Raw genomic sequence first — 22,758 nt, forward strand, 5'->3', positions numbered from 1 at the left:
GAGAATTTGATGCAGAATTTACATATTTAACCTTCAGAATCAATATGTATTATACAAAATAATTGCAGACCAAAATTGTCAATACAGAATGTTACTCTATAACCTTGGAGCTACTAGTTTGTAGGAACTAGTTTGTATTTACATTTGGAACATGTCTTAAAGACATACTGCATATTTTTAACCACCCTACAGATGTTTAAAATCAGAATTTAAGCTTAAAGTCTTGGAAGCGTTAATCCCTAATATGTGTAACAGGAAGGTAGGGCAGGCAAAGAACAGTATATCTGTTGTTTCTGCAAGTGTACTGAGACTGTGGGTACTGTGAATGTTTTTTATGGCATATAAAATATTGTGAGTCTGATATTATTGGATTCAGGAAAGCATTTATTCAAAGAAGATAAAAAAAAAAAAGATGGTCTCAAACAGCACTGTTTCTCTGACTTGTGTGTGTGGAGTGAGTCATGCTCAATTCAAGATATCAGTGGCACTGTGTGAGCTTGGAAATCAGGCAATGGAGGATTTCTGCAGTCTCTGGGGAGATACTTTCCTGGGAGATGGAGGTCAAAATGCTCTGGGCTGAAGGAGAGAGAAAGTTCACTGTTGAAGGGATCTCTAAAATCAAGATGTATAACTAATTGCTTTATGACTTGAGATTTTTAAAAGGTTCCCTGGTGGAAAACTTGATAAGGCTTTACCACACTGCTTTTGTACTGAAACAGTAGCTTCTTTATTGCCTTGTGAAATGATCTCTAGTTTGTAACGTTGACTGATAGGGGGGATGGTTAGACTTCAGCTAGAAGCTCTAATGGTTTATGTATTTTTGTATAATAGACCTTTCTCTACAGAGAAGTGATTTAATGACCCTTCTTACTTCATTATTGTCTGGGTGTCTGTTTTCTGCAACATGTTGCAAATATGACATATAAAACTAAAAGTAACTTTAAAGATGCAGCTTCCCACAGGTGTCTTATGTTTTGAAGAACTGGCTGCATATGATCAGGAGAGATTTATAAACATCTAATGTCTGGAGAGAATATTCTGATTGTGGATTAAGCAGAACACAGCAAACACTATCAATTAGCAAAACATAGCAAACAAAATCAATTCATTTTCAACTTCCATGTTCTAAGTCTAATTTTTTTAAAGATTCTCTAAACTCTAAATTTTAATTGTGAGATAGGCAAAGAAAACTGTCCCTGGCAGATAACACGTCTTGCAAAGGATGTTCATTTTCATTGCCCAAGTTACACTGAAGATTTAAACTGTGATAAATCTTTTCTAATTTTAGATGTCTTATACCTGTGCTAAGTTTCTGCTGAGTGTGCATTCATGATTACAGTTCCACTAGAGATAAATGCTGGGTCATGTGCATTTGAGTAAAGAAAGGTTGTTACTGGTACCTGATCTGTTGGTGAGATCTACACACTCCTCAGGAGATCAAGTTGATGATGTACATTAATAGTAGAACACCTGTGGTTGACATGTATGGGAAGATGGTCATAGAAGCAAGGCCTACCTGAAATAGGGACCGCTACACCACTGGCATCTTCTGCCCCAAGAAAAAATACAGCACCTTTCTCATGTGTTGTGCCCGTTTTGAGATTTTTCAAGCCCATGGAGATTAGAATCTAAAGGGTGGCTACTGCTGAAATGCAAAGGCACAAAGAGTTTGAATCTAAGTTAAGAGAAAAAGTGGTAATAAGCGGTGTTTCATCTTTTCAAGTGAGACTACTATAGATCCATCAAGCCATCCTTATGGATGATGATACTAGGTTTACCACCTAATATCACACCAAAGGTATGCTCTTTAGGGCTAAGGGTAATAACTAGGCTTGTTCTTAGCACTAAGATATCAAGGATCCTTTTCCTCCTCCACTCATTTCTCCAGCCTCATTTCTGGAGTTGGTGTTTTGCTTAAAATAATGCAGCCTTTTAAAAATATTTCAAACCCCCAGCTTTTCTATGGCTTTCTTGTGTTTCGATTAACAACTCTTTAGATACAGGAATATCTGGGTTTCACAAAATTCACCACCAGAAAATCTCATGCAGTAAGGATGAGACTGCATTTATTTCTGCTGGTGCCTCTTGAGAACTGAAGAGTTTGAGTCCTTCAGCCAAGGTTCACTTTGCAGCTGTATCTTCTCTGCTTTGCATTCCGAATGTGAGAGCTTTCCTCTCCCACCTGCTGTTTGTAATAATAATAGTAGATCTTTCAGGGGCTTCAGTAATGATTAGAAACTGCCCATGGAGTTTTATTTCCCTGATGTGAGAAATCTGTGAGCTCTTTGAAGCAGTGGTACCTATTTTCCCCCTCCACGTACAGTTGAACACAGTATGGATGTGCAAATACATGAAGGATAAAGAACAGAGAATGCATTTTTAAAAGGTATGGTGCCTAAATTTTTTTGTCCCACCTGAATAATTCTTTGTCCTCAGAGACACTAAAAAAATTGTCAGTTCCTAACTTAGGGGGAGAAGCCTGCTTTGCTGCAGGTAAACTGCTTGGTGGTATGAGTTCTTATGGTTTAATGTGTTTTTTATGAAAGCGCAGTGGTCTGTATTCACTGACTGCGCTGTGTCTGGAAGTTCCTTATTTTACTTACTGTTCAGTTGTCTTTCTGAATACAAGGACTCTATTCCTTCGTAGTGCTTTTGGCTGTATGCCAATCATCTGAGGAGGAGGAGAAGCAAATCTTTTTGCAATTATCTGTTATTTTTCACCTTGACAGTATTGTCCTGACAACTATGCCCATGGGTAGAAAACAGAAGTCAAATTTCATGTTAAATCAGAGTTTCTTGTCTTTCTTTGATCCAAATTTACATTTCACAGAAAGGAGGATAGAAACTTCTTGGTGTTACTCTTAAGAATAAGCATATAAAATACTTGAGCATTCTGTTGTCACTTTGCTTTGGAGCAACATGAAAAGATAAAGGGTCTTACAAAGCATCGATGAATTGATAGATTAATGGATTTAAGCACCTGTCCTCTGAGACAATTCCTTCACTGTTATCAACTCATAAAATCAATGATCATATTGTTTCTTGGCAAGCTGTGTTAAACAGTTCTGAAAAGCCTGCAGCTGTTACTTCAGCCCAAGAAGGCATAAATGCAGTACTCTACCCTTTTTTGGCCAAGCACGTATTTTAGGAATGACAGTTTAGAGGATAGATGTTTATTGCCTTGGTTGCTTCAGGCTGATACTCTTGAAGGTTCCAAATCGATTGTCCAGGGTATGTTTAGCAAAGCGTGTATCAAGTATGTGTTCTCTCTTCCTTAGCTTCACCTTCAAACTTGGTTCAAGTTACTCACTTCTTATGTGGTGGGTAGGAATTTACTGAGCTGCTTGCTCCTCTAATTAAAATAAAAACCAGATTCTCTCCACACCGCACCTTTTTAGAATTAGGTTAATCTTCCTTTTATAGATCATTTACAGTAGAACTTCTTCTGCCATGCCCTGGAGTTCTCTCCTGTTCTTAACCTCCACAGTAGCATGTCTGCCAGCCACCCTACCACAGTGTGTCTGTGTGTTTAGGGAAATGCTGAACTCTGAGGGGGAATGTGATTAACGTGAATGTCTGATTTTTAACTGTATGCTGAGGCTGTGTTTCACCTTTCAGGATACTGTCCTCTAAATTCTATTCTCTGTGTCAAAGAAGCAGCTTGTATCTCTTTGAGTAATAAGACCCAGAGGAAAAAAAGAATTTTGTATCTCCTGCTTCACTCCCTAACTTGTTATGGTTCTTTAGGAATTTAGTTGTACATGTGTAAAAAAGGAACAAATTCCTTTGTAGATTAGTGTGAATGAAGACACTTCAGTCTCATTTCTTCTCACTGGGAGCTTATAGAACTGGAACCAGCCAGTTCAACAGCTGAAGTAAAACTGATAATAACTAATACAGAACTACTGTTTACCAGCAGCCACTTCCCTGTAAGTCATGGCTTGGGAATTTCTTGCTCAAAATGGAGAGGCAGAAACTCTGGGTGCTTATGTTATACCCCAGGATTTCCTCGACAGGCAAAGATAGGATCAGATAAGTCCTGCTCTCATAATGTCAGGAACAGTGATGGCCAGTCAAAATATTTTCTGAGTAACTGGATTTCAAACTTCTGAAAGGGCAAAGCTCTCCATCATGACTTAAATAGTGTACTTGTGATGTTTCCTCTGCCTCCTTACATTAAAAGGAGTGGTGAGAGAACATAATTGATAATAGATTTTTTTTAAGCTCATTTTCAAAGAGAAACCAATCAGATGAATTCAGAAAGGTCAGACCAAAACATGAAGATTTCCTCAGTAGATAGGTTATCTGCAGCCTCATAAAGGAGTCTTCCTTGTTAGTGGAGATAACAGCAGTCCACATCTGACTGAATAGTAATGATACAAACACATTAGTCTATTAGGAGAAATTATTTCCCTCCCCAGAAGGTAGATGAAATAGTGTGAAATCTGTTGTGAATAGCACTTAGCAACAATTTTAGTTCCTATAACATGGCAATAGGGTAGAGGACTATAGAGTATAATTTCCAAGTTATCGTGGTATGTTTAAGGAAAAGCTGTTTTTTCAGGTTGGTGTGTTCAAGTGAGCTGCTGTTACAGATTGCTATGTCCTGTCATCACTTCCCCCCCCGGTATTTGAAGGAGTACCAAAGCACGACAATTGAGGAGGAGCTGTCAGTCTCTGAGGGGTATAGTTTACTTCTTTCTTTTTCTATCTTCCTTTTTCTAAGGTGAGAGGATTCTTCATCGGGCAGCAGTTAACTCTTAATTTGATGTTGCTATGGAAAACAGTTCTGATTATTTTTGTTGGGTGCTTAGGGATGTGATGTTTCTGCATGAAGACATTCTACCTCCCTTTTTCTTGCCTCCCCACCCCCCCCCATTAAAAATAGGTGTCTTTTTCTCCATACAGATCCATAAGGGCAGCCCAGTGTGTCATCTCAACATTTTTTTCTCTAAAGCATGGGGATGTCAGACAGACAGTACTTCTGAAATGTCATTTGACATCTTAAGTGTACTGGTGTACTCCCATGCTTCTACCAGTGGCAATAGTGCAAGTAGGCAGCATGGCAAGGAATGTCTCACAACCTAAGTATTTTATGTTTTTATGAGGAGAGCAAAGAAATGAGAGCAGATCTGTGAGATGGAAAAAATGAAGTTAAATTGTGTTTAGCACAGATTTACAGGAATATGGCTCTTGGAATATGATGATGAGATAAATCTGTTCTCCGTAATTGTATTGACACAATAGGGAACTTTATGAAAGCTGAGGCCTTTTCAGGATAATTAAATAAGTTAATTTGCAATCTGGAAAATCACCAGCTGGAATGTAATGATTCACTGAAATCTCGGAATACTGCTCCTTCCATGGATAACAGGTCCGTTTTGGTTGTGGAAACTTTCTCCTTTTGAAAGCAGGTGCTGCTTGTCTTATCTGACGGCATTGCTACAGCTGTTCTAAGCACATACTTGGGGCAAAGGGACCCAAGAAGCATCCCTTTCTTTCCAGATTTCTGTGTAAGGAACCCATTCAGAGGCAAAACCAACCCAGTTTTCCCAGCAAGAGAAAGGGCTTGTTATTATTTTAATAATTCATTATAAGATGGATAGTGATTTTTAGGAATAAGGTTCATAAAAGCAAGTGGGATTCATAATTTAGTGTAGATTAATTTCTTTTCTTCTGGGTAACAGAATGATAGTTTTGGAGAAAACTGAATGTATATGGTAAAAACAGGTTAAGAAGTGTGGCCATGGCAGTTGGGATCCTTTTGCCTTTAAGTCTGCTGTGGGAAAATAAGGATCAGTCAATGTTTTCCCTGGAAATACAGAATCACAGAATGGTTGAGACTGGAAGGGACTACCGAAGATCATCCTGTCCAAGCCTCTTGTCAAGCATGGACACCTAGAGCCAGTTGTGCGGAACCGTGTCCAGACAGCTTCTGAGTATCTCTCAGGATGGAGATTCCACAACCCCTTTGGGCAACCTTAACCCAACTCAAACTTAGAATCTAGTTCCTCAAGCAGATCTTTGTTTGTGTCCTTCTGGATATATAAACAGAAAAGCCAAGTATTTATACCATGTTGTATTCAAGAAAAGCGATGTTTTTAGGAAGGCACACTTTAGCTGACTTGCTAAGGAGTCCACCTCATTTCAGCCTTCATCTCATTAAGTTGCATCCAGATCATTGCGGTCTTCGTTGGCTGCTATGTCCTGTCTCTCAGCAAAGCTCAGTTTGTTTCATAATGGAGAGCACTTTTAATAAGACATAATGCTTCCAGTTCAGTACAACCAGTTCAGTGAGGTAGCCTTCAGAGGTACCATACATTAATTCATTTAGTATTTTGAAATGTCGCCTATCTGGCTTAGAACTCAAATTTCAGTCACGTCATTGAGATGGTCAATATTGTAAAGCTTGTCAGATTTTTTGTTGTCAAAGCTGCTTGATGAGCATTAGCAGAGCCAAATCCGTATGTTTGTAGCCTGATTATTTATCATTTAATATCTTTACTGCAAGTACTCTTTATTTGACTCGAACTACAGAAGATTTGTGCTGTCATCTACAGAGATCCCTTAAAAATGAGTGTTTCAATCCTCAAAAACCTTCTCAGTTCTTACTGAATTCTAAACATTTAGATGCTCTATTTAAGCAAAATCCCTAACAAATTGAAGTATATACTTCTAAGCCTTTAGAGAATCATATAAACCTAGCATTGACCAATTTGAGAATTTTAGATACTCAGTCCTATATTCATTTCTGTGAAATTATCCCTAAATGGGATAAAATATGTCAGCATGCACCTTTAGAATGAAAAAGCACCTTGCATTTAAACAGAGGACCTTTCTTTTCCAAGCCAGTTATAAAAAAAACCCCCATGGAGATGCAGAAGCCAAGTGTGGGATACAAGGCTTCTAAAACTTCTTTTTTTGGAGAATTCTAGAATCTTTATAATACTTTGGCATTATTATTTTGGAATAATGAAAATAGAAGTTTGGCTTGGTTCCAGGTCAGGACAGCAATGAGGTGTTAAACACATCATAGTTCATAAGCGGGGGAGAGTTGTTTTTTTCCTTGGCCAGTCAGCTTGGTTAGTAATGAAAGCAGCAGAATAGAGACAGTTACACGTGAAAGAAAGGCAAAGAAAACATATGGGTTTTGAAAGAAGAGAATAAACTTGATTCATTGTTCACGGAAAGTGCACTTCAAACAAACCAATCAATGAAAATTAAATGATGAATAACAGAGTCCTGAAAAATGTAGAAGTGGACATAATTTCACTTACGTTTTTAATTTCCTTTTAGAGGTTATTGACTGAACACCTACTTGGAAAGCAGAATGCAGTATCATCAAAGAGATTTCTAAGAATGTCTCATTTTTAATTGTCTCTTGTTTTTTCTTTTAGAAGTGGAACTGAGAGTATCAATTGTAACTGAGTTTTAAGATAACTTTACGTGTCTGATGTCAATGTTTTTTATTTTCAAGTGATAATCCATGTGTCTGCTCAGGAAATGAGAGAATATAAACAAAGTCTAATGCTTGAAACTGAAGTAATTTTTTCTTTGCAGAACTCAGATCACCTCTTCACTTTATTTCTTACCTCTGCCACCTTCAAGCCTCTTTTCTGTTCTGCAGTCCCTGTTGGTGGTGGAACTGCAGGTAGATTAAGTTTTTCAAAAGACTTGAAGATCATTTTACCATTTCACGGCAATTTCCTGAGTTGAGGACCCTTCTTCAGTTTTTAAATTTTGAACTACATGTAGCATTTGGCCTTTCTCACTCAAATGTGCTCCAGTCTGTGGCAGCCACTAGCAGAGTGTCTTAAGGAAGCATCTTCCACCACCCCTGCTCTTGCTGCATGGATCTTATACAAGCTGTCTCTTTTACTCCACATTGGGTAGGGAGAGAATGAATGTGGGACATTGAATTGCCTTTGGTGTTTTCTAGAGCTCTGCTTCCTCAGAACTAGCTGAAGACTCCCCCTTCTCTAATCATGGGGCACGTTGCCATCTCACTGCCCTGATGAAAGCCTCTGTTTTATGGTCCCACAGGGGTATGTACATCTGAGTTCTAGTGCCTGCACACCTTGCTGACACGCTGCTCAGTATGTAAGTCACTCCCTCATCCCTTGAGTGGCTTCTGATTTTCAGGCCATGCTCTTTCTGCAGTAGTGGATATGTGTAGAACCATGTGAGTTCTTCAGCCTTTGTGCCCCAAGACTCTGTGGTACCACATCTCGCTTTGTTTGGGGCTCAGGATCTTGCTTTGTTTTTCATCTCAGGATCTTAATTTAGTTAGGAGCTAAAGTCCTAAATAGGAGTTAAGAATTTAAATATTTCCTGAATTTGGTGTGACAAATTTAAGGAGACTGTAAAATTGTTGATGACCAGATATTTCATTACTTATGGTGGTGTAAATTTGGTGTCACTTTATCACACACACTAAATTTTCATATTTCTTGTTCCAATACACTTATAGTCAAATGTTCTTGAAATTACTATTTACAGATTCTTGTTAGTCTCAGGCAGGCTTATTTTAAAGGCCATTGCTTTTATTTTTTTATTTTTGTACTTGATAACCACATGGTGTGAACATCAAGACTGCTTTCTCATTTAAATAGTAGGTAAGTACAAAGCGATGAGTTTAGCTTCTTTCAAGAAATAAATTACAAGCTATTTGTAGACATTCTGAGGGGAATAATGAGTATTTCCTGGTGGATTTTTTTTTTTGTTTTTTTTTTTTTTTACAAGATAACTGCCACCTCCTCCCCAAATGTCTGGAACATGTAAATAGCTTAACAATTTTAAGTATTTTAGATGGAATTACTCATTTAGATGGAAATATACTGCTGTTGGGGACTTACTGTAACAGGGTTTTCTGGACACTCGTCATGGAACAGGAGTTTGATATTGCAATGAATAGCAATCCAGCCATAAATGGAACATTGTCTCATACTAGAAGGAGTATTTCATTGAATACCCTACCTCTTACATTTGGGAACATCTTAAGTTTTTCTTCTATGGATATTGCTGTACTATTCTTCCTTTTTTCTTCTCTTTTCTTTCCCTTTCTTTCACCTCTTCTGTTTTTGGTTTGTTGTTTTTTTTTTTTTTTTTTTTTTTACTTCCACAAGAGAATCAGCAAACATACATATGGGGTTTTTGCACATAGTTCTTGCTTTACTGCTTCTGACTTCTGACATTAAATCCTCATGAGCAATTTTCATGTTTTCATGGGATTGAGAACAGGAACAAAATACCCACATAGCAGAACTCACTGTAGATGGATTCCCTGGAAGGGAAGCTTATTTTCCTTAAATGGAACCAAAAACAGCTTTCATTTTTTTTCTTCTGAAATGTGTTTTGCTCAAAATCCTAGGGAGAGAAGACATAGAAAATGGATGCCTGTTCTTGTTCGTCAGACCTTGGGAAGTGTGCTTTGCTTCTTTTCTTGCTTTCCAAGTTTGGATATGCAGGGCATTTGGAAACAGTGTTAATCTTTAAAATGCTAGGCTGGCCTTAAATGTCCAGCTTTTCCTACCTCCTGGAAATGGAAGTTGATTTTCCTACAGTTAGACCTCTCATTTTGAGTCAGTTGGTACCAATACTGTGCAATTTCAAATATGTCTGAATGTTAAAGATGTGAAACTCAACAATAAATAAATAAATAAACCACATTTCCAGTTTTGATCTCAGTAATAGTACTCTCATTGGTATTGGTATGTTTTCAGAGACTGAACTAATGGTCAGAATTTAATTTGAAATTGTGAATTTAATGAAGTCTGTATTGAAATTTTTGAGTAGTGTTTTATTAACATACGGAATATTGTAGGTTGCTGCCTAGGGATGTTCTCTGTGTTAAAAATGCTTTTTCTAACTGTCTATGAAATACAACATTTATTTCCTGTGAGGCCAAACCATCTATAATTTTTAAAAATTAATAAGAATACAAAGGCAGAGGAGTATGGTACTGCTTTGGATTCTTGTGGAAAATGTGAACAGCGTAGGCATGTTTTGTAAGAGTGAGAGGGGAAGCAGTTTGTGACTCTGTCCCAGTAAGCAGGGCTGAGCCAGGAGTTGGTCAGATGGGGTTCTAGCCTTGCCTCGTGGCACTGAGATGTTTACCTGTGTTGGTCTTCCACTTCACTTCTCTGGCTTGTTTTGACTGTGATCTTTTGGCATAGGTAGCATGTAGGACAGGTGTCTTTTGTCACCTGGAGCTGAATTTATGTTGAGAGGCATTGCCTTAAATGTATTTAATGTGTGAAATGGGATGAAAGAGATCCTACAGTAGCGCACGAAAGTAATTTATTGGTGTGAATGTACTGCATACCTCTTGTAATGTAGTTTGTGTGTCTTTGAAGGAGATGGTGTGAGATAGGTGATGACTGAAGAAGCTTTTGATTCCAAATGTTTCTCTTTGTTAAATAATGAAAAAATCAAATCTAATGTTCTGTTCAACTTTGACTGTTAGAATTTCTTACCTGACTGGGGAGAAAGAGCACACATAAAAAAGAATATTTTGTTTGATGCAGTTATAGGAACAGACTTTCACTGCCTCTTAATACCAGTCAGAGTTTTTGAGAATAAAAGCAGTAAAAATGTTTGGAAGACCAGGAATTTACATGCATTTTCTTCCCTGTAAATTAATGGGAGTATAGATATTCACTTAAATTGTTTGGTTTATGTCTACTTAAATTATATATAGGAAAACTGAAAATTTCTGACAATTTTAAACTGAAAATTACTGTTCATATTACTATGAGCATAAAACATCTTGTTCACAAATAGACATTAACTTCTGAAATTTTTTACTTTAATTTAAAAATACGTTCTTCCACAGCTAAATTCTAGTCATGGGAAGTTCTTGGGGAGCCAACATAGACATGTTTACATGATTTTTGCATGGAAGCAAAAAGGAGAAAGTATATATGGCACTTTCAATAAGCATGCATTTAAGTATTGCACAAATGTAACTGTGATGTTTGCATTTCAGGAAAACAGGATACGTCTGCTGAAGCTCTTCTGGGTCGGGAATCTATAAACCCTACAAGTTACTCAAGCCAGCTAGAAGACTCTGGATGTGATGTCTGTAATGACTCTGCATTTGATTCTTTAGGCATAGCTTCAGATTTTCACCAATCTGAGCATAATGTCAACACTTCTAAACATTGGTTGGAAAGAGTTCCCCCACTGAACTTTTGCCGTAGTAGCAAAGAGCAATCTCTGACTGCTCCAGTGCAGTTTTTGCAACGTTTGCTTGAAATAAGAAAACTGTCAGAAGGAGGAATTCTTCAAGCAGACTTCTCAGAGCTTGAGAATGATTCTTTCACCATATGGAATTCAGTGTCTCAGCTGCTTGATGGACTGACTGTTTTTTACAAAAGTCCTAAATTCCCAGCTCCAAGTTTCCTTACTGAAGGAGTTTCTGTTTTGATCAGTTTAATAACTGATACTAAATTATCTAATCATGTTTTGAAGAAGTGTTTCAAGAAGATGGAAGAATTTAAGAAAAATCTAATTCAAATTATTTTAAGAAATAGGAGTGTCAATAGGGTAAGTTTGAAATGTTTTCTATCTTTCATATCCCACTTCCATATGCTGTAATATTCTCCTGGTTTTATGCACTTTTAAAATACAAGTTTGTCTTATATTTTGAAGAGTACTACTCAGAGATTTTTGTGATTGTTCTTTTCTGCAGTATGGACAATAAATGCTCTGAAGCACTTGAAAAAGTTCTTGCTCATGCTTGCAAGAAGTTCTAGCCTATTCCCAAGTACAGGACCTTTAAATAACTGATAAAAATGCAGTTTAAAGCAACTTCATAGAAAATACGAGGGAAAACCACATTGTTTCTCTTGCTTTATGACGATATACTATAGATATTCATTCATATGTAATGAATATACAGTTTTTTTATTCTTTCTTGAGCATCTAGATTAAATAGTTCATTTGCTTCCGATATCCATCTTCCTCTAGATACTTGCGAACTGTGTTTTAAAAATATATAAGCAAATGAGTGAAGAGTTCAAAAATAATATATCCCCATGACAAACAACAAATAGGATTGAATTGCATTTTGTTTGTATTCATCAGTGTGTATTGTTCCATGTATCATCTTGTTAATTTCCTCATTCAACTGAAATATCACTGGTCTGTCCTCACAAGATGCCCTACAGGTAATGAATTTCACTGCCTGTTTTAGGATTTTTAGTTTTCATTCTGGCTTTTAGAGTTAACTGGGAACAGACACAATGGTGGTATTGTTTGACACTCAGACGTACCAATCTAGTGTCCCCATGTAGGCAACTACACTACCATTAGAGCAAATGAAGATCTTGTCCCTGTAATTCTTGGAGCCTAAAGAATGCTCACTGGGTACTAGGTCCCTATTTTAGGATAAATTCTAAAGTTGCCTTTAGCAAAATGAGAGCCAGAACATCTGCTATGCCCGTGGATGGATGTACCCATTTGTCTTAATTTAAAATGAATACCACTCACTGTGTATTGAGTGTTTACCCCAGAACATGAACATGAAACAAATATTATTACCAAATTAAGAGAGTGTTGGATGGAAAGGATGTACCTGTATTTTGGTTAGAAAGCATTCAGACAGAAATCTTTCCAGGACTTGTGTTTCTAATACCAGAAACATTTCCAGTTTAGTGTCACCGTGGTACAAGACTTAGTTTTTAATTAGAGGTGTCCCTGGTCAGTGTTTTGAAAGGACGTGACCATACATTCTATTTGTGTTGCGATAGGAATGGAGTTATACAGGTGTGATTCATTTTTTTTGTGTGTGTGTGATCACTGGATACAAAATAAAAAGTTTGAACAGTCTTTCATTAAGGACTTTTTTATAGTTGATGCTGTCCTGTGTTTCCACTGTTTCCCATCCTCTACCTGAATGGGAAGTCAGTAAATAATTGAAGTAAGGTTAATTGTGGAAGAGCAATCCAGACATTATCCAGAGAGGGATTTTCTGTTGATTGGAGGAATCTGGCAAAGTTTAAGTGAGCAGTGTCACATCTTAAATGGCAGAAAATACTCTGATAGACCAGGGATGTTTCAGGTCTGCAAAATGTTTTTATGATCATTCAGGAGAGGTGGAGTATGTCCACATAATTTGAAAGTGGCATATTTTCTCTGAATAACTTCACTAAAACAGATGGCTTTTTATGAGATGTGTTGTATCTTGCTTCCACCAAAATATTGACTTAACAGTCATTACTATTGGCAGCCATTGCTTCAGTCAAACAGATTAAAAGAATTTAAAAATCATATAAGCCTATTACTAAGGGATAATCTTGGAGGTTTCCAGATTAGAGGATTGGTTTTCTTTAAACTGAATTGAAAATGGAAATAAACATATAGCATTCAGAATTAGTAGTGTAAATTGTATAACTAATTCTTTACGTGCTGTGTACCAGATATCTCCCAGGATCACTTTATACAGGTGGTGATTGAAATATCAAGGTTTAAAAAAAATTACCATTACTTACAAGGCTATCTTCTGAAAAGAGTTGCAAACTGTATGAAATTCAGTTCCAGGAAAATGCTTAAATCCCTCCAGCATAAAAATATTAAGAATTCTGTTGTATCTAACTTTACTGTCAAAAAGCATTTGTATAGACAGCCATTGATGCAGCAATATAGTATTTGACACAGCTTTCCCTTTACCATCCTCACCATTAAAACTGTCAGGAACTTTCAAGGACAAACGGCTGTGAGAAACACCTTCAAAAAGCTAACAGAAGTGCTGTGGATTACACTAAATTAATTAATTACATCTTCAAAAACAATCTCAGCATTTTTCAGAGGAAGTTAACTAACTTTAAATAATCTTTGAGAATTGGAAAAGGAATCATTATCTCTACCTTAGATGTAAAGGAAGAAAAACAGCAGCAGAATTACTTGCTGTAACTGTTGAGTCCTATTGTTTGAAATATTTATAATTATAAAGCATTGGAAGCTGTAAGAGCCAGCAAAGACATGTACTCAGAAATTTTTTCCTGGATTCAGTTGCCTAAAGCTGTGCACTTTGGATAGAATTTGACCTGAAACTCCAAATTTACATAGGTGTCAAAAGGAAAGAAAAGTAAGTCTGTCAATTAAGGTATGTGACAGAAAATAAAAGGTAATTTTACTTAGAATATTGAATTATTTATATAAAAAAATTAAAAGTAAATGTAGCCTCTTGAATTTTCCTTTTTAAAATTTTCTCCTTCCCCCCCCCATGTTTCGAGAGCAGCTCAGAAGTATGCATGCAGTTGTTAGACACACTATCCTTTGGAATAAACCTTCTGGAAATGTCTGAAAAATGGAGCCTCAAGTCACAGCTGCTAAGGGTGAAGCATGAATGTTAAGAGGTTCAACCATCTGTGCAAGGGCCTGACTTTGCACCTTCTGCTGGCATGATCTTGCATTCCTGTATGGCTGCCACAGAAAAGCTTGTGAGGATCCTGTGTGTGTAACTCTGGTACAGATGAGCTGTTGCTTTCATGCTGCAAAATGTGTGACAGTCGCTGCTGATCTATGGAGTAAGCATTTTGCTCATCACCAGTTTTTGAGTCCTTAGCACTGAGACCTTTGGGGGTTTGTAGGGGTGCGTATTGCCTTTCGATGTGCAAGCTGTTCATTTCTGTTGTCACTCCACTGACACACTCTGCTGTGTCAGCAGAACCACTATTGTATTTATGTAGGTTCCTTGTAAGTCCCGCTTTCAAGCAGACCAAAGTGTATTATAAAACTCTGTGAGATTGTATTCAGTTGGCAGAGCTGCTGGCTCTGGCTTTCTAATGGATTCTACTACCTGACAAAACATGGGAAAACATTTCACATGGAAAACCCTGATAGGAGCTATGGTCTGTGATTACAGCCCCAGTTGTCAGACTGAAAATAGTTCATGCCTCAAACATTGATATAAAGTTTTGCTCATTATAAAGAACCTACAACAGAAGAAGCATCCCTGAAGAGTGGGAATTTGAACTGAAAGTCAAACTGTTGATTAGATAAAGGGAAACGCATTGTTCAGTCACCTCAGGCTGAGGGAAAGGTCAAACAAACGGCCAAAGCCACCTGCTGCAACTATCCCCAGTTGAGTTTGGGGTGGAGGGAGAGCACAGCTCACAGAAGCCAGTTTTACACAGACTCCCTCCAACCGAGGGGGGAGGAGGAGGTTTTGGGTGCATGGTGTAACCTCTGATGAGAGGCAATAAACACCCATCCTCCATTACACAAACTGGCCCAGCTGTGGAACCCCCAACCCCACAGGGCACATCCACGGGACTTTCACATGAGAGGCTTGGCCCCACAGGGCTGCACGTGGTGCAACAGACCCAGAGTCTGCTGTGAGAGACCGACCCCCCCTCCAGGGGGCCATGGCCGGCCATGCCCACCCAGCCTGAGCATAGAAACCCATCGGACTCTGTGCCTTCTGAGGGGACCTTCACCAGCTGGAGAGGATCAACGGGACATCTTGGGGTCCACGGAGTGGTGATCTTTTCCTTATTCTGTCCCTGTTACTCTTTCTGTTCCCCCCACCTATTTTCTATTTCTTTCTTTCTCTCTCTCTCTCTCTCATATTTACCATCAGATAAAACCCTTACTATTGTCACTGGCATATGGTCTCGTTTGCACCTTAATTCAGGCAGAGGCATTTCTAAGAACCTTAAAACTGGATCATAACACCAGTGGAGTAGAAACTTCAGAAAGGAAGCACTGGAACATTATTTTTTGCTTAATCTACCTGTTTGGGATTCAACAACGGTTGTCTCCATCCACCTCCACAGAGACATAGCAAATGTGCATTTCTCCTGCACATTTCTCCTGAGTTGCATCTCTCACTCACTGGCACTGAAATGTGCCTGTTCTGTCGACGTTTGTATATGTTGTCCAGAATGTGTTGAAACGGGGTAATTTCTCCTATAGTAGAAGAATGCAACAGTTGGAGGCACTGGGGATTGCCAACTCCCTGTGCTGTTTAGGGTAGCATATGTGTTTTATATTTCTGGTGAAGGTTTTGAACAGCTCATGGCACTAGGGCACTTCAGAGATGACATCCTGGAGCCTGCCTGGAAGCCTGCTGTGGTGTGTCTGGGCTGGCTGTAGGTTCATAATATATGGAATTAGTTTTAGAAGTCAAATCTGTCTAACAGAAATTAAGATACTTTATACGTGTCATACTAACATCTCTTGTATATACAGCTGTGTGAAACTTCAGAACTGTTATTGTTAAGGAATCCAGAGTCTTGTTTATTACTTTGGAGATAGAAGAAAAATAGATTTATCTTTGGCCTTTTTCAGTGCAGTTCAGTTGTGTTCAAAGCTGTCATGGCCCAGTATATCACAGAGTGCTGCATTACGTAGGATTTCTGTGGTGTGATCCTTAGTGGTGTCACACTAGTTTGTCAGCACTGTAGACAGTTCAGTTCACTGACAGTACTTCTTTTAGGTGCAGTTGATACTGTATTTCAGAGCATGGCTAGTGCATCAGTTATGGGCCAAAAGATCCTGGCCTTCACCCTGGGTTTTTTACTGAGATCTGTGTCTGTCTCTTGGACCTCATGTTTTAAGGAGTTAACCAAAACACAAAGACCCTACTTTTAGGCTTCTAAAGTTAGGCTGTGTTGGGCTCCTGTTCAAAGAATATCTCATCTCTCTGGCCCATCTCACTCATAGTCTCTTTCAAACAAGACCTAGAAGGGAGATGTGTTTCAGTGGTCTGTTGTTGCTTGCTTCTTCTCATGCTATGTTTAAACATCAATACTGACTTTGAAGATGCTGTTAAGTCATGAATTGCCACTCCAGTCAAACAACACATACACAAAAAAAGGTTATGTGATATTTCCTTCATTTTATCATAGCCTTTTTCTCTTTCAGAAATTGGCTACCTTCAGGGTAATTGTTTTGAAGTTATTAGCACTAACAGCATCTGGAGGGACATTGAGACATCAACATAGTTTTAGGAACTTCTCTTATCCAGTTTGGGACTTTACTGCCCATTTTAATTTTTTCCCTCACGTTTCATCTGAATGCCTTTATGTAAAATTTTGCCAGTGCTCAAAATATTACTATTGATGTATTTAACAGAAAAGCAAATGCAGAAGTTCTGAGTAGTAGTTTAATGCCTTTATGGATATCTGTGCAAGAAAGAAATTCACAATTCTTCATGAAAATAACAATTTGAAAAGTAATACATTGAAAAGCAGAAAGAGAAATGTTTAAATCTCAGTGGCAATTATATAATGAAATGTGTGTGTGTGCTTGTGCAGTTGAAACAGCACACATTCATCAGAACCATGGTTTTGAATCTTTTCTTATCTAGGATACAATTTGTATGATTCATTAATGACTGAATTTGCCTGGAAGAGAGTAATCATAAACATACTCTGATGCTTTAATACGTACAACAGTATGCATTTAATAAATACTGTAGCTAGTTGTGGGTGACCATAAATTCCCCCAACTGCGTATAGCTTACAGTATCCTTTGTCAGTAACAGCCAAGACAGTACTTACCTCATCAGTTTACAAGAGTCCTTCCTGCTTAGGGACAAATAAGATTTAAAAATAGTTATTCATGTCACTGGTGGTTTTCAAGTATAAAACAAGCAGGTTTCAGTTTTCCTAATTAATTGAGTCCCAAGGGGAATACCATGGGTGCATTTTTCATCAGCCAAAAAATTCTTACTTTTATAGGGGAAGAGCACTTCATTTGTATGAATATTAAAACATGTTGCCTGGATTTTGAAGTCTAATAAGAGTCAATGTTTGAATCTCTTGATTATTGAATTAAATTCTCTCAGCAATCTGTTGTCCTTATGTAGAGAGTTGTTTAAGTCAAATGGTAATCAAAATCCATTGTCTTGTAAATTACTACTGTCTAAAGCAATCACCAAACTGACTGGCCCTCATTTACTTCAGTAAAGTGGATCATAGAAGTAAAAAGACAGGAATGAATGAAAGAAAATTTTGTCCATCCCCTCTCAGCCAGCCTCAGCTGATACAGATCATACACTAAAGCTACAATTGTGGAAGAACTACAGGATAAAGTTAGCTTGTCCAGCAGATGCTGGGTGGGCTGAAGTTCCCCATCAGGACAAGAGCCTGTGAGCACAATGCCTCCTGCAAAAAGACTTTGTCAATAGGCTCCCCTTGATCAGGGGCCTGTAGCAGACCCCAGTCACAAGGTTCCCTTTGTTGCCTCAGTCTCTGATTCCTGCCCACAGTCTTTTGAGCTGCTCATGGTTGTTCTTCAGAGACAACTCTCCACATTCAATCCAGCTCTAGATGCAGAGGGCAACCCCTCTGCTTCTCCTTCCTCCTGTGTCTGTTCTGAACACTCTTTAGGCTTCAGGAATCATGCTCTGGTCATAGGATTTGTCACACTGAGCTTCAGGACTGGCAACAAGGTTGCAGCTTTCTAGCAGCACAGTGACTTCCAACTCCTCCAGTTTTTGCCCATGCTGTGTGCACTGGTGTAAAGGCACCTCAGCTGAGCTCTCGGTTGTGTTGCCTTCCTAGAGGAACACCTATTACTTCCATTGAAACATTTGCTTGGTGTTTCCCTGTTGGTTTCTGTTACCTCAGGAGTCCCTGGCTCAGCTCCCTAAGACTGCAAGTGTGCTTCACTGCAGCTAGCACATTTCAGAGTCCGCAACAGAGGATCCTCACTAGCACCTCGTCCCTCTAATCTTTGCCTATCACCCCACAGTTTGCCAGGGACAAGCCTGATACTGACAGCCTGCAGCAGTGAAGCCAACTTACGGTTCTTGTGGAGAACATTAGGTTAAGAAGCATGGAGAAAAGCATGAACAAGATTATGAAAGAGGGAAAATTTAGCCCAGGTATTAAGAAGACATTCTCTACTGTGAGGGCATTAAGATACAGAAACAGGTTGCCCTGAGAGTTGTGGATGAGCCAGCCCTGTCTCTGTTCAAGGTCGGACTAAATCAGGCCTTGAGCAACCTGGTCTAATGGGAGGTGTCTCTTCCTGTCGCAGAGAGGATTGAGACTAAATGATCTTTAAGATCCCTTCCAACCTTTCCATTTTATGATTTTATGAGTCTGTGAAGGGGTAAGGGCAGAGTAAGGGCTTGAGATGTGGCCTACAGACCAAAGAGTTGAAATAATATGTATCAATTCATATTGATAGATATGATTGATAGATAGAAGAAATATTGGCATGTAAAAGGAAGAGAGATATATGACAACCATCAACTAACAAAGGAAGCAATGTGAAGTAATGTAAGAAAAAGGGGGGCTAATGTTCCCTGTATAAAAGTGAGCTTTTCAAATGGCATTGATGATTAGGAGTGGAAGTCAGGTTGGACTAAGTGGACAAGGGTAATGTGAAATCAAAGGTGAAAATAGTTTTGTTTATAACACCTCACAATTTGAGGATACCTGTAATAATTATTTGCCTGTCCTGTATTGCCAAATATGTCAGTTGCTTGGGAAAGAGAGCTGTTACTTGGCACAAAAACTGTAAAGTAGCAAAACAGAAACTAAGGTGCAGTTATAGTTGCAGGATGTAGTGAATCATGAAACTCATGAAGGAATTAAACTCATAAATTTTAGATACCCATTATTAAATAAAATCTAACATGCTGGTAAATGAGTTCTAAAAAACTAATTCATAAGTTTTTTTATGTTGTTTCCTGGGAAACAGGTCTTACAGGACTGTGCTGTCCACTTTGGTTATCAGTCATTTACTCTACAAGTAACTTTTGATAGCCAGCTTGAAATCACTTTGAAAGGAGTGGAAGGTCAATAATACCTTCAAGTAGGCTTTAAAATCTGTAGCTGGGTGGAGGAGAGACCAAGTTAGTATGCCTGAGATAAGCAGAACATTGACATTATATATTCATTTTGGCAGCAGCCTGGTCGACAATCCACGCATCCTTCCCAGCTGCTGTCACAGCATTGCCCTCTCTTGCTCTGCATCCTGGATAACATGGGAAGACAGTAGAACCCGGGGTGTGGGAGGAGGGCTGGGGAGAGGTGATGCAGGACCTGAACAGTGAACCAGGCTCCATTATTTCCTGTTTCTAATGGTATATTTTTTACAATCTCATTTTCTGACTGCTTTTACCTGTGGATTCCTGAAAGGCATTGGTTTTATTTCATCTACAACATTAAACAAGCCCAAGGGATTGAAAGAGTTCTGTTCCTTTTTAACATTGGATAGATTTGAGAGCTGAACATATGCTTTTATCTTTAATGAAACTATATGCTATTAGAATTTTTTTGTTTGAATGTTTCCAGAGTGTAATTAGCAATACATGAGCATTGCTGGACAACAGAGTCTTACTTCTGTTTGCTATTTGCAGATTTATTGTTTATATGCTATAAATGTGTTCTGCATGCTTTTGATGCATACGGTCTGTGAGCATAATTTTAACCTTCTTTGTTGTCTCTTATTTTCTTAAAATATACTTATTTTCTTAAAATATTCTTATAGGAGTATAAGAGATCCATCAACATACAATGTAAAATCACAGCTCTTTAATAGATCAGTGGGATTTTAAAAATCAGTACTAATATTTATTAAATATAATTATAATACATTTTCTATAATATATTACTATGACATATTTTTATTATAAGGGTATGTTTAATAAGAATATTTATTAAATATGAATAAATTCACCAGTGGGATTTTTCAGTGGCGTTGATACCCATATCTCAAGTACCCTAAGTGGCAGCATTACAAAATACAAAATACCTATTTACTTCTCTTAGTAGGAGCTCAGGCTTTAAATTTCAAAGTCCCCTATTATCTAGTCCTCAGAAATTCCAACTAGAAAACAGCAACTCTTGCCAAACCATAAAAGATAAGGAAATTTTGTGAAAGATCCTACTTTAGTTAAATCTCAGCTGCTAGCATTAATAATTGCACAAAAACATTTCATTGCTTCACTGTCTGTCAAAAAATCATGTAAGGAAATAGAGCTTAAACAAGAACAGCAATATTCATGTTTTAGTATGATCTTTGAGAGAGGTTACATTGGAAAACTGCTCTGGATTGCCTTGTTTGCTTGCTCGCCAAAGGCAAATTAGCAAGTATACTCAATGTTATGCTCTGAAAATATAGAACTGTAAAATTTGTCCTTAATTTAAATTATCTTTAATTTACTAAAAGAAATAAAAAGGAATGGCAACTTTACTGAAAAATATGCTATTTTTTAAGCATTTTTTAAACCTTGAGTTGAAGCAGTTGTACCCTTTGGAACAGGGGTGCTGTCAAGGCAGAACTATCCAGGTGTTGCAAACTTGTTTCTAGTAGATACTTTGGTAGACACTTTCAAAACTGTAATTTCTACTTTATTTTTAGAGGAGTCATTGTTTTGTTTGGAAGGGCATATATTTCCAGTATATGAAAGTCTCATTTTAATTCATATATCCTCAAAGCACAGGTAGGTGCATGCATTACATTATCCCTTCATATCATTTTAATTGTTCAGAAACCTATTTTCATCTCATCATTCACATTTCATATTTATAGACTCTTTGGTGTATATGTTGATGAATGATTTCAATTACACAGCTTTTCAAAGCTATATGTGTACAATTTATGAATTCTCTTTAATAGGAGGAGTTTACTTTGTATCTCTGTTTGCCTGCAGATTTGATTCTGTACTTAAGACTTGTGTGTTTTTTGTAGATTTCTTTTGATATTTGTTTTGGGATTACATGCAGAAGTGAGCTGGTTAAGGGCAAAGTTTTATTAAAGCTGGATTGTTATGACTGTGCACAGGAGTCTCATGTTGGGTGGATGATAACCAAGCTGATCCAACTCTTCAGCTGGAAGAGGCTGGTAAATAGGCATTGCATCAACTGCTGATCAGGCTGATCAGGCAAGAACTGTAAATGCAAAGTTGCCTAATTAATGGGTTTTACAGCAGAATATTTCAGTCCACCTTTCTGTCCACCTAACTAGCCCAAAATTTGGTGAGTGACAATTTTACAAGAGACAGTGTTGACAGCCATGGTAAAGGCGAGGTAAATATTTCCCCTAAACAAAATCATACTGACTGCTCCTGGAACACCTTCCTGCCTTTTGTGTGTTTGGAAAAGTTTTCCAGCAGGATTCATCCAATGCAAACTTGTAAATGGCGGGCAAGTATATTTATTCATATATATGTGTGTGTATATATATGTATGTGTCTGTGTGGGTATACACATGGGAGTTGGTTGGAGGTATAATCTAGATTGTTAATAGGATGGAGTGATCTGTTTTGAGTGGTTAAGAAATCATAGTTATTGTTAGGCATACAAATTAGGGTCAGAATATCCTTTTGTCAGTTAAAAATACTCATTTACAAAGAGTTACTGAATTTAATGTTACAGGGGTATGCATTTATATAAAAGTACAAGTTATAGTAATTGTATTTAATGTGTCTTACTTCTTTTTCCTTTGAAAGAACTCAAATATATCTATATACAGAAAAGTCCTGTGTACTTTTTAGAGCAGTATGCTTCATTACATAATAACTATTTGTTTCAATTTCAGGGAACAAAGACAACAGTTTTAATTTTTTTTTTTATTAGAAGAAACTGTGGCAAAAAATTTCTAACATAATTCTCATGTAAGTTTACATCACTCCTCTTGTGGTTCAGGTGAAATGCATTATTAAAGAACAATATGAAAGTGAATTGTTTGAATTTGAAAATACAGTGTGTCTTCTAGCAGTTAGCATTTAATCAAGTTTTTTCCTGATAACTATATTCAAAGAACACCCTAATACAGCTCCCAGCTTACATG

General features: G+C 37.7%; 1 protein-coding gene across 5 annotated transcripts in view; it reads left to right on the forward strand.

The window, feature by feature from the left end:
• The window catches only part of MEI4 (meiotic double-stranded break formation protein 4), an 86,109-nt gene that overhangs the window by 12,578 nt on the left and 50,773 nt on the right, over positions 1-22,758 (forward strand). For all 5 annotated transcript variants that reach the window (XR_006014196.1, XM_042017048.1, XM_042017046.1 and 2 more), the window contains exon 3: positions 10,988-11,547. Coding sequence is in view for 4 of the 5 variants with exons in the window: in XM_042017048.1 (XP_041872982.1) it covers positions 10,988-11,547 (560 nt within the window). In the remaining variant the exon portion in view is untranslated. The remainder of the gene's footprint in view (positions 1-10,987; positions 11,548-22,758) is intronic.

Source organism: Corvus kubaryi, unplaced genomic scaffold (genome assembly GCF_017639235.1).
Source record: "Corvus kubaryi isolate FWS band 111438036 unplaced genomic scaffold, C.kubaryi_AGA036_p1.0 split3-73, whole genome shotgun sequence".
In the NCBI taxonomy this organism is placed as follows: Eukaryota; Metazoa; Chordata; class Aves; order Passeriformes; family Corvidae; genus Corvus; species Corvus kubaryi.